Here is a 12,922-nt window from a genome sequence, read left to right as displayed (position 1 = left end):
TAAACACCATTGTTGTGATGAAGAACAAAATGGATTTTGGTTGAAGACAGGAGAGTGGGAGCTTAGTTGAAGAAAGTGATTGAAACATCAGTTGCTAGTGAGAGAGCATGAAACGTGGTGGAATATGACTTTTTGGGTACAGAAAAACATGCTCTAAAATGACCATACTAAATTGGTGGTTGAGTGATAGTTGTTTTGCAACTCACCTTACGCTTTGTTCGAGATATACCCCATGACTGCCTTATTTCGCTATGCGTTAATCTTGCACATGCTCTTTGAAGGAGTGATCTTCTGTCTTGATGGTGCTATGCAATAAAGGAAACAAAGCTGCAGACAGCAGAGGAGAGCTCCAATCGATTTTGTAACGGCAGATCGCCTTGAGTAAGTCTGGGACACCACCTTTACCATTGTGAAACATCACATCACCGAGGTAAGATCTTCGACTTTACTTTTGTCTGATCTTTGGGAACACACTTTTACTTCATTGGAGGGAGTATGTGATCTCCTTGCGAACATCGCTGGATACTTAAAGAAGTCCTTGAGAGAACGTGGACACTTGAAGAGGATCGTTGGGAAACAAGATTCACTAGTTATTACAAGTACTTTGACATTGGGAAGTTCTGAATTTAACCCATTCTGATCATTATAAGACAAACTTAAGTCAGTATCTGTAATAGGGGAAATCTTGTGGTTTTATGGCAGTAATGCTTCAAATGGTTTAGTTTTGAGTATCCTTTTTGTACAACTTGTAATATCCAGCTTCATGTAAACTGAGTGTAGATTGAGTTCAAGGAGGAAAGAGTTGTGTAGATTGAGTTCAAGGAGAAAGAGTTTTATCACTGAAATTCTTTTTTTTTCATCATTAAATTATTGCAGTTTTTTATTACCAATTGTTGGGTTATTTCTTAAATTAAAAATTTAATATTGAATCCCTAGCTTAGTGTATGCTAATTCATTAAGTAAGGTAACATCATTTCTTTGAATGTACATGACACCCACGATATACAACTTATGTACAGAGGTGTCTATGGTGTGAAAGTGTACTATCTATGATATTTATTCGTTGCATGTTCGTTTTATGTTGCTAACCTCAAACAGGAACGCAAAACAAGCACTCCTCTGTTGACCTACTTCCAAAAGATATACCGAACTACTGTATAACTGCAATAGTTCACAACCAATGGGACTTTTATGCGTTATACCACCACAAGGAGATGAGTTGAGTCCTGCCCTTGCTCTCCCATCATCCTTCCTAGGCAGTTTACTGCTGCCCAGTTTTACAGTTCTATTTTGTTCCAGACTTTTGCAATTCGTCCCTAGACATCAGTGTAGCACTTATTTGTGCTTCTCTTTTGTCTTGCTCACAACACATATGCAGCTTCTGTCGCAAGGTGAACACATTTCTCAAGTCCTTGCATGTGGCAGGAAAATTCAGGTGTGGAGAAGAAATAGGGGCCTATAGTGCACCCATCCAGGTGCTGAACTTGACTAGATGACTTTTGCAAGAAGCAAACAAAAACAAATGTTACACTGTGGTGGTCTTTTGTGGCAATTTTCTAACAGATATATGATCCAGTCCTATGCCCTGTATTTACATTTATTCCATGACAACCCAAAACTTGAATCACCGACTTCTCTACAATATTTTGGAGACGAGATGGCATTTTCACAGCATGAGACAAGACAGACAAGTCTCGTCACATAGGCAATACTAATCTACAGTGGTCGGAAGTAACATGCTACTTGTAGTGTCGCTACTGTAGCTAGCTACAAAATTTGTAGCTGTAGTTGTAGAGGCACTATATTTTGAAAATTATAGCTTTAGCAAAGCTACAATAATCCTGTAGTTGTAGCGAAATTTTCGCTACAGCTACATTTCTTCTCGGCATTTTGAGGTAAATTTTTAATGTGGAAACAATGTAAAAAGAAATCGACAGTAATGCATACTTTTGCAGGAGGTTCACAGAGACAAAGTCTACATATTTCATGGAAATATGGATAATCTAGATTATAAATATCTTGATATCACAGATTATAGATATCCACGTAATTAATTTCATTAGTATCTGAATAATACTAATATCCAGATAACTAACTGACATATAGGTATTAATATATTCCGGCTAACATCTACGTTTTTTAGCTACATCACTATTTTGGGGAAGAAACATGCCTTGTTTGCGGAACCTCTGAAAAAAAAAATACCTCGTTTGTGCCACCCCCGGAACAAATCCTGTGGATATCCATGGTGCAAGAGACAGGATAATGTCATTAATTACTGTGTAAAACACAAGTTGCAGTTTAAAAGAGAGTGATCCATTTTCCACTACAGTGACAAAGCAATAGTGCAATCAATCAATGGCTCAGTACGTTAACAGCATTGATCATTGTCAGTATATAGGACCTCACCCACATGAAATTATTGTTACATGAACGATAGACATACACATTCTGGAATTACAATTATTTTCATCATATTTGTTCACAAATTTAAAAATTACAATATGTTTAGAACGCTCAGATTTACACGTCAGTTTCCTCAATATATTTTATGATATCGTAAAAAGTATGTACGAGTTATTGACTTCCCTGCAGAAATTACAATTTTCTTTTGTTATTCCAAATTTACATATTTTTTGTACTTTTACGTCCCTTTTCTGTAACTTTCGCTAATCATGACAAGGAGGATGAATGGTTAATTTACTAATTCTCTTATCTGGAGTCGCTTATTGCCACTTTTGACTAATTGTAAATAAGCTAATCGAGACTGGATTTGAATCACTATGTGCCTCTGCTGGGTATCGAACCTGGGCCCCTTTGAATACAAGGTGACAAAAATTCCACTGTGTCTTCAGGGAAGCATTCCCAACAGGAAAACTTACTTAAAGCATGGCTCCATTTGTACCATAGAAGCATCCCCCAGCTATCCTCAATGTCTGAGCAAACATCCAACCTCTCCGTTTAAGGGGGAAAAAAAAAAAAGGAAAAGTGCTCCCCTGAGCTTAGCACCACGCCATGAAGGCGTATAGGGGGTGTGGGGATAACGCACCACACTTTCTTGATCCGGTCGTGAGTTTAAGGGCTAAGAAGATAAAATTGATAAATATCACATTTTTTTGTTATTCCCCTTTATAGTAAATTTCAATACATATTGATAAATTCCAATTAATTTTTAAAAAGTAATCAGTGACAAACACTTTTGAGAACACGTACACATGTAAGACCTCATTTCATTAATCTTCCACGTGGGCAGCAGGAATATTTAATAAGAAAGATTATCATTACATAGCATAGTTAACCCTCCAATTATTGCTCCTTCTTCCATTATTTCGTTATTTAAACCTGCACAAATGGTAAAACTGACCCACACATTTTCTCTCCATAGTAAAATGAGCTCTCAAAGAGCAGACGACAAAACAGCCAAGGACCAGTAATGTATCAACATGGTGGATCGTGTTTTGAGTACCGCACTGGCCTCGCAACTTTGGATGTCTCCTTTTTTACTGTCAATTGAACGGACAGAAATACAAAAACTCACAGGGGTCATGTTTCTATGCTGTAGTTTTAAAAATTGGTGTACATAAACGTTTAGTGGAAATGTCAGTTATAGAAGAATTGTTTTATCTTAATTATGGATATCAGTCATAATTATGTAGGTAATCAGAAAATCTGGTTATCCATCATGTTCACAACAATTAGCATCCTTGAGAGAGTCAGTGCGATATATTTTTCGTTCAAAATACTGCCTTCATATCAGTCTATTAAACAATGAAATATTTATTCTCAAGAAAAAATATGTTGATATGTAAACATAAATAATCCTACCAAATTTTATTTGTATATAGTTATAATTATTAATTTGGGTAACCACCTAATTGCAATACTCATATATCAAAATTGAATTGATTTGTCACTCACATAGTTATATTATTCTCAAACACATAGTGAAAATAAGTAACTGAGATAACACTGCTATCAAAATTATCAAATGACTGAAATCAAAATAATAAATCAATGAATCTATTTTCCAGTAAGTACAACTATTATACTAGGGGCTTCTCTTGAATATCCATGTGGTTGTTTTAAGTTTTCTATGCAAAAGTAGCAAAGTAGTAAGTAGCGAACAGGAATAGCGTAGCGAGCTACTTTTAGGTAAATGTAGCTGTAGCAAAACTACATGTTGGAAATGTAGCTGTAGTTGTAGCGAAGCTACTTTTAAAATGTAGAGTTCTGATCACTGTCTACACCCCTTTCATCCAGATACATGATATACAACTACAGATACTTTCAGAATGGCCTGTAGGTGTGGTTTTATGGCCAAAGTATTGTTCTTCAGTTTGTTGGACAACCTTGCTGTGGTGTGATGTGGTTGTTGCACCATGATGTGCTGGTGGAAAGCAGGGGTGCCCACAGCTCTGATTATGGCACAGGCTACACCATCGAGATTTTTTGGGGGATTTTTTTCCTTTGAAATTATATAAAATTCATGTAAATATGTAACTTAATGGCACACTAAATTTTGGCATGATCACAACTACACGATCCTTTCCCTCCAAAGTGCAGAACTAAACTAAAGATAGAGAACTTGATTTTGGAATCCATGCAAAGGCCCTTGGGCATTAGTGTTGTTTCTTGTCAATAACATCCTGACACGGACGCTGGACGTGATGACGTAATTGTGCAGATGTTCTGCAACAGGTTTTCAGCAGTCAATCATGCACAAGGAAATGTTAACTGAAAGGCAATATCCTAACTCAGCATGAAATACTTTTTTCTCACACTTTTCTCCTTCAGCAATGTTGAAACATGGCGTGAGTTCAATATTACTTAAATAAGGCAAAAATTATTCACATAATAAACTGAAGAAAAATAAATGCCAACAACGTTTTTTGGGAGAAAAATAATTTTTTTAAAAAAATGGTCCAATTTCATTGAAAGAGGCAAAAAAAGGCATTATAATTAAAAATAAGCAGTGGGGTCCAAAATAGGCAAAATGAAAAGGTTTCTAAAACATTCGAAACAACATAAAAAACGTATATCTGGAAAAATTTTATCAATATATCCAGTAGATAAAAAGAGGCATTTTGCCAAACTTCCGGGCTCTAGTTATGGGCGTGAGAATCTGAATTAAACATGGGGGGGGGGGGGGCAGTATCCAACTCTAGATCTTAGATTATGGCGGATATTTTAGTTAGAGGTGGATTGAGCATTAAATTGAGGGGGTATCCAATTCTTGTGTATTACTATTGTCTTAGACTTGCAGAAATTCTGAGAATTAATTTTTTGGAGGAGGCAATATCCACTCTTCAATATCAACAATAAGTCTAAAATTGGCATGGAAATTTTGGTGGTAGGATTGAGTATTAAATTTAAAGGGGGAGATAGGAAGCTCTTGATAAAGTATTAAATCTTAGATTGTCAAGGGATTTCTGTAGTAGAGAGAGAGTTTGAACATTAAGTTTTGGAGACTGTATTTAGCAATATGGTGTCCATGCGTTTTTTACCCTGAACATGCCAAAAGAGAATCTGGAAAAGACTAAATATCTCGGTATCTCTAGAAAGTATTGACACCCCATTAAATTAATATTCTTTAAAGCCTGCAAAGAAATGGATGTAAAAGTTTGTTGCTCGCTTCACTCGCAATGATGTGTTCCGAGAATGCGTGTTTGGCACTTTACTGAGGTGGACAATAGCTGCATTACAATACATAAGTGATACTCTCAATATTCATTAATAACCACTTCTTAAAATGTAATGCTTGGTGTTGGTATACTGCTTAATTTAAAGCAGGTGCATCATTTGGAACAATTAAAAAATATGGACAGTTTAACATGATATTTAATTTGAATAGATATAAATTATTACGTATTCATCCAAACTATATTGGGGGAATTATGATGAACATTTTCAGGGGAGGAGGGGCAGATCAAGTATTGTGTTCAGTAAAGCTAAGAAAAAAAACATTACTTTCGGTAGACATGCTGTTGTAATTAAATACCTTGTGGGGATTACAATATATTTGTAATGATATGATTTTGGGGGGATACACCATTGACCTTGGGAGGGATGCACACCCCTGGTGGAAAGTGTCCCATAATTTTTCCTGCATTAAACTTTTATCTTTCCTTCAGTTGAAGTGCTGTCAACTTCTCTTATTAGCATGACTTGACCTGCAGGTCAACCTACTCTTTTCCCTTCTAATTATTTGCCCGTCAACCACGTAAGACAAGTTCTAAGGTGTAACTACATTGATGTCCACCAAAGTCTCCAAAACAGAAGTAACAGTAGGGAGTGCTGTAGTGTTCGGGAATACCTTTGCTGACTGGAACTGGTACCTGACAAACACACTTCATCAACCATCACATTCACTGCAACATCTCTCCCTGCTTCTTTGACACCCTCTGCTATCCTTGAGCAGTTCAAGCACTTTTGCTTCTTGAGTATCTTCGCATTGTGGATGATATCAGGATGACCAATACAAATTTTTTCATGACACACTTCTCTGATCCTTCATGAAATTGCGTTTCTAGGAGAACTTTCATTGATAATTCACACACAGACACACAAAAGCTTATGTCGAAAAACATGCTATTTGCATTGTCTTTAAACTTTTGTAAGAATCAACATATTTTCTTTTATTATATGACTTCAGTAGGTTTTTGAGAGCCACATGACTATTCTCTTCTTATCTTGATGATGCGCTTTTCAGAAACTAAAAGTGGGGAAGCTTTCACCCACAGAGCTCTCAATTCTCTGAAATAGCTACATTGTATATCTTTGGCTTGTAGTGAGGTGTTTCCTTTACCTCTTCATAGCTCAACTTCCTCATCACCTCTTTTAAATGTTTTTACTCACCAACACAGGACATTTCTTTACAGCCTCCTTGGAGGCACTTCTACTTCTCATCTTATGAACATTGCAGTTGGACATGGTGGTACAATCTGCACATAAATACGAGCATTCACACAATATATCGTACATAACTCAAAACGTAACCTACTTAGTCACAAAGAAAATAATGGAGATGCACACACACACTTTCTGTGGTCTATAGTTCAGTGAGATCAAAGAAACTGAGGGTTTTTTCTCTCTGCTGCATAGCAAGGGAGGGTTGAGGCATTCCAAAAATCAGAAGAGACTCTGACACTCAAGCCAAAAAAAACAGCTGAAAATTTGAATTCAGCAAGTGCAAAAGATCGTTTCGCAGCATTCCTGTATTTTGTGGTTGATGTGACGAAATTCTCTTCTTTCTATAAAGCAAAATTTAATGTCTCTGAAACTACTACGAGGGTCACTATTTATATTTTGAGCCTAACAATGAAAAAACAGGAATTTGGCATTGAAAACTGCTTTATTGTTTTTCGAAGTATTCTCCTTTATGGTCAATAGACTTTTGCATTCGTTCGAACCATTTGTCAAAGCAGTTTTTCCAATCTTCTTGAGATACCTCCATAATATGGTTTTTGAACGCATCAACGGCATCTTCCGCCGACGAAAATCGTTGTCCACGCAATTTATTCTTGACATTCGGGAACAAGAAGAAGTCATTGGGTGCCAAATCAGGACTGTATGGTGGATGACCCATCAATTCGATTTTTTGACTGTTCATAAAGTCGGTTGTTAGACAAGATGTGTGACAGCTGGCATTGTCTTGATGAAGAATGATCCGACGGCGTTTGTTTGTTTTCCGTATTTGACCGAAGACCTCTGGCAAACAAATTGTTGTGTACCATTCAGAGTTGACCGTTCTACGTTCCTCTAAAGGCACATTTGCCACATGACCAGTTTTCCCGAAAAAACAGGCTACCATTCGTTTCGATGTGCTTCGAGCGCGAACAACTTTTGTTGGATTGGGTTCATCTTGAAACACCCATACAGTCGACTGCTGTTTACGTTCCGGTTCATATGCATATATCCATGATTTGTCACCTGTTACAATTTTATATACGTCTTTTGAAGCACCACGATTGTATTTATTGAGCATTTGTTTGCACCAATTGACGCGAGCGTCTTTTTGAGTTTTTGTCAAATTGTGTGGGATCCAACGAGAACATACCTTTCTCACAGCTAAATGATCATTTAATATTTTATATATGCTGGTGGAACTAATGCCTATGGTTGCCTCAATCTCACAGTATGTCACATGACGATCTTGCAGTATTAGGTTTTGCACAGCATCAATGTTTTCTTGGACGACCTTCGCGAATCTCGTCGGTGAGCGAATGTCGGCCACGATTAAATTCGTTATACCAGTGTTTCACAATGGCAAAGGATGGGGCTTCATCGCCAAATGTGGAAGTAATCTTGTCTTGATAATCCACGTCGAAAATCGTAAAAAATCATCGCACAAAAATGTTCATGAGTTAATTCCATTTTATTGTTGTCGCGCAATCTCCAAGGCAACATAAACAACACAAATCAAGCTATTGACAAAACATTTGAAGTACGTTATGGTTAATAATGCCAGACGATTCCATGCAAACGTCAAATCGTGCCTAACTTCAATCAGTGTTGCCAAGGCTCAAAATATAAATAGTGGCCCTCGTAATTGCGGCGTTACGAATCATATCTCCTTTTTTTCAGTATAGCCCAGACTACAAGCACATGCTACTAGAGGATAGATTTGCTCTTATCACCTGGAAGAACAACGTACAGATTTTTAATATTCTTTCTTTATACAAAATTTTGAAATTTTGCCATCCCCCATGGAGACTACACTGGAACAGAAGGGTTGAACATGATATCACTGTATAGTCTTGACTATGATTCAATATTGCACAAAGAATTACATGCTCATTGTTTATGGAGAAAGGAAATGATTTTGAATGTGAAGCAACATGCCTTGTATATCCAGAAATATAAAGAAAAAATCCATTCATAAAAAAATAATTATATGTCCGAAACTATTGACTGTACGGTTACAAGTCATATCTCATTTTGTTCAGTCAAGACCAGATTACAAGCATATGCTACTAGAGAACAAAGGCTGTCCCCCAGGGAAGCTGTGCTGGAACGAGAGGGTGAAAATGATGGGTGGAATGCTGTTGTATATCTTGCACAAAAATTATGCACCTCTTCCAAATTGGGACTGATGGAAAAAATGATTTTGAATGGGAGCGGGAAAAAAAATGTACGCAGCTGGTTGTGAAAAGAAGTGACATTGTTGATGGCTAATTTGGTAATGATCAACCCCCTCTCCCCTCTCATTCCGTTACTCCTTGTTTGCTTTGAGTAAAAAACTTGCTAAATATCATCTGTCGCTTCCAAACTCATGTTTGGTATAGGGAATAGAAAGACAGTATTGATGATGATAAAAATCAAGGGAAAAACTACTTATGTAACCTGCTCCCCCACACACGCACACATATCGAGACTGACAATTACCATTTACTAATGACACACTTCAAGACTCACATAGCAATAGAAACATTTATGTCCAAAGAATATCGGACTCATAGTGTATTCCAAAAGTCAAAACCAAGTCTTGGTGCATATGCTGTACCATGCCATTTTTGATGGAAATAATGTGATGTGCACAACAGGCAAAAGCATGTAGCCACTATACCATTGTCATAATTTTCACCAATCAAACACATGGAATGACATAAAAATTTGCACCAAGATAAAAAAAATGTGGGATTTGTATTCGATAGCTTAGTCATAGAAAATTAGCAGAGAATGCAAAAGTCCTACATTTGATCCCTGGTTGAAGCATAGTAAGTTATGTGGATGGATATTCATGTGTGGATGTTTTTGTGCCTCACCGACTGCTGCAAGTGGCAGGAATCTGTAGGTGCTAAAAGTAATGTAAAGGGTCAGTCATTGGAAAACAGTCCACCTCGTATATCTTTGACATGTAGATGCCATGGCTCCACAAAACTCCTTCCACTGGAAGGGGGTTCCATTGTTGCCTGGTAGATGACACAGTCGCGTCACAGGCTTGTGTGAAGCAATGCAAGGGTGAAGTGCAGACGTCCAGCATATCATGGAGGCCCGTAAGAAAGAGCAGAGAGCAGTCGTGAGTTTCCTGGTGGCGGAAGGCGATAGTATGCAAGACATACACCCTCGAATAAGAGCAGTGTATGGGGAACATTATTAGTCTCTCACGGGTGAAGAAGAGGAGTCACAGGTTTCGCGAAGGAAGAACGTCATTGTAGGATGATCCATGACTTGGACCATCTGTCACTGTTGCAAGTGATGCTCTCATCCAACGTCTGAATGACATCATTCAACAGGATCGACAGTGTACAGTGGAACATGTTACACAGACCACAGGGGCAAGTCACGACATGGTGTTTAACATCATGAAACACAGACTCCAGTATCGGAAGGTGTGAACACAGTGGGTGCTCCACAATCTCGCCACAGAACAAAAGCTGTTTCCCATGGGAATGGCACTAGAGATGCTCTTCCGATACAACCAGGAAGGCAGAGATATTCTCTGTTGAATTGTCACGGGGGATGAATCCTTGTGTGCCATCTGTATGAACTGGAAACAAAGTGGCAAAGTCAGCAGTGGAAATACCCCCCGAAGAAACGAAGGCTATGCAGAGTTCCCGCGGCCACGTGCTCCCCACTTTGTTCTTCAACCACAAGAGGCTCCTGCTTATCGAATTTTGTGAGAAAGGTGCAACAGTTACTGGGGTGTGCCATACAGAAACTTTGATGTGCCTGCACCAGGCTATTAAATCCAAGTGACGAGGTTTGCTTTCGTCCATGATGGTGGTGTTGCATGACAATGCACGTCCGCATACAGCCAATGTTGACCAGGACCTGTTACACAGATTTCTGTGGGAAGCACTCCAACACCCACCTCATAACTCAGACATGTTCCCGTGCAATTATGCCATCTTTGGTGAGCTAAAACTGGCACTGCATGTTGCTGGTTCAACTTGGATGCTGAGGTGAGGGATGGATACAGTGAGTGATTGGTTGTTACCATCCACCTTCTACAGAGCTGCCATTCACATACAGGATGAATGCCTGTTTTTTACTGACTGACCCTTATACATAAACATGTTGTCAAGTAAATTGTGTATAATTTTACTGGTTGTTCTTTGAATTCTGATATTTCTTTCTTTTCTTATTCTTTTCAGGTGAAGATCTGTATAGCCTTAATAGTTACAAAGCAGCTACCAAAGTGTTACTAAAACTGCCAGAGAAGAAAGCAATAAGTGGTGAAGTGATGTCTTGATGTGTCACATTATAAGTAGAAGTGCAGTAACAGAATGTCAATAGTAGTAAATAACTTTGTTGACTTCTTTCAAAGAAAACTGTTAATTCACTGCTATTAATGAAATGTTAGATACAATGGCAACAGCGAATACCTAAAAATATGTAAGATGCTTTAGAGAGCATTAAATATATGATTTATTGTTCCTTGCATTGTTGTTATTCTCATAAAATAGAACATCCTTGTGTTGCCAACATTCTTTATTATTACATGGCTAGTTTTTATACTAAAATTAATTATACTGACAATGTTTCAGTAGCATGAATAATTTCATTTTAAAAATTAAGTAAAATGTGACTAATGAACCCCTCAAACAAGGATTTAAATGTTCTGCATGCAATATACATCAGGGGCTGGGCTAAAAAAAAATGCAAGGTGCCCGGTTACCATGACACCTGGTGCCTGAATTTTTTAATTATTTTTTTTAGTTCGGTTACAGAAATTTCCATTAACTTTTTTTTTTAATAACAAGTGTGTTTTTTAATGTTTATGTATTTTCTGTATCACGTGTATCATTAAATCAGAATCATAAACATGCCATTACAAATTTTTGCACTGTTAGATAAATTTTAATATCTGCACCAATCTGATATAACCGGCCCCATATATTAGAGTTCATGTTCTTATCAGTTGAGCCTTTTTTAGGAAGACCACTCCAGCACAAGAATTAATTATTTTTAATCATGAGTTAATTAATAAATTAAATGTCTTGAGATAACATTTCACAGCTTATCTTAGTTGGATTCTTGGCTTTCTTAGCTCGTATTTGCCCCCCCCCCCCAAAAGAAAAGAGAAAGAAAGAAAGCTGGCATTTTGCCATGTTGAGTTCAAACTTGCATTGTTTGATTACTTGTGGGAAGATGTTGGTTTCTGTAACAGCATCTCTGTTAAAATATCCCTTCAGAATGGGCATCTGCATTTAGCCAATCAACATTAAGTAATTCGAAGATGAAGTAATTCCATCCCCTGTTGTTGGTTTCTGATCCCTAACATGAGACCTTAGCTTAGAAGTGCAGCCCTTAGTTAGGTATACAGGGCCTGAGCTTGTTTTCTAGTGAGCTGAATGAAGCTATGAGAGGAATGAGATGAGGCAATACTGCAATCTTGATTTGTACTGTAGTTATTGCAGATAAAATGATGGCATTAGCGATTCGATTGTGAAATGTTTAAAGAGTATAAATTCTGAACAATATGTTGACATTGTGGGTAGACAGTAATTAAAGAGGTCATGCAGGGTTGCTACGCGACTGGAAAACAGGGAAAAGTCAGGGAATTTGGTTGGTCAGGGAAAAGTCAGGGAATAGTCAGGGAATTTTGCATATTTTCTGGAATTTACGAGCATTTTGGAGTTGCAGGAGAACCAGTTACAAAATGAACAAATGGTTCATTTGCAGTTCCGAATTCAGTTGTTGTGATTCCAGTCCCCCCAAAAGATTCAGTTCAGAAACTTGTTCCTCTCGTCATTATAACTTCTAGTCTGTTACGTACAAAATTATGGTTCCTTCGCATTTCGATTCTATATTTATTCACTCTCGGATCTTGGATCCGTTCATTTTGCGACTCGTTCTTCTGAACATGTTCAAGACCGGAATTTGGAGAGGCATGAGATTTTTCCTTAGAGAACAAGCTACTCACGACGAAACCTACGCACCAGCCATCCTCAGAATTTCTTAAGGAAAAATGTGTGCT

The 12,922-nt window shown here is 37.7% G+C and overlaps 1 protein-coding gene across 1 annotated transcript in view; it reads left to right on the top strand.

The window, feature by feature from the left end:
- mRpS35 (mitochondrial ribosomal protein S35) overlaps window positions 1-11,379 on the top strand; it is a 32,210-nt gene extending 20,831 nt beyond the window's left edge. Inside the window, exon 7 of the mRNA XM_083127390.1 lies at window positions 11,097-11,379. Within this exon, the coding sequence (XP_082983516.1) occupies window positions 11,097-11,194 (98 nt within the window). The 3' untranslated portion in view covers window positions 11,195-11,379. The remainder of the gene's footprint in view (window positions 1-11,096) is intronic.
- Window positions 11,380-12,922: the final 1,543 nt, after the last annotated feature.

This window comes from Lepisma saccharinum, chromosome 8, assembly GCF_977018435.1.
Source record: "Lepisma saccharinum chromosome 8, izLepSacc3.1, whole genome shotgun sequence".
NCBI lineage: Eukaryota > Metazoa > Arthropoda > Insecta > Zygentoma > Lepismatidae > Lepisma > Lepisma saccharinum.
The sequence above is the reverse complement of the archived record's forward strand: the minus strand, read 5'-3'. Positions and strand labels throughout refer to the sequence as shown.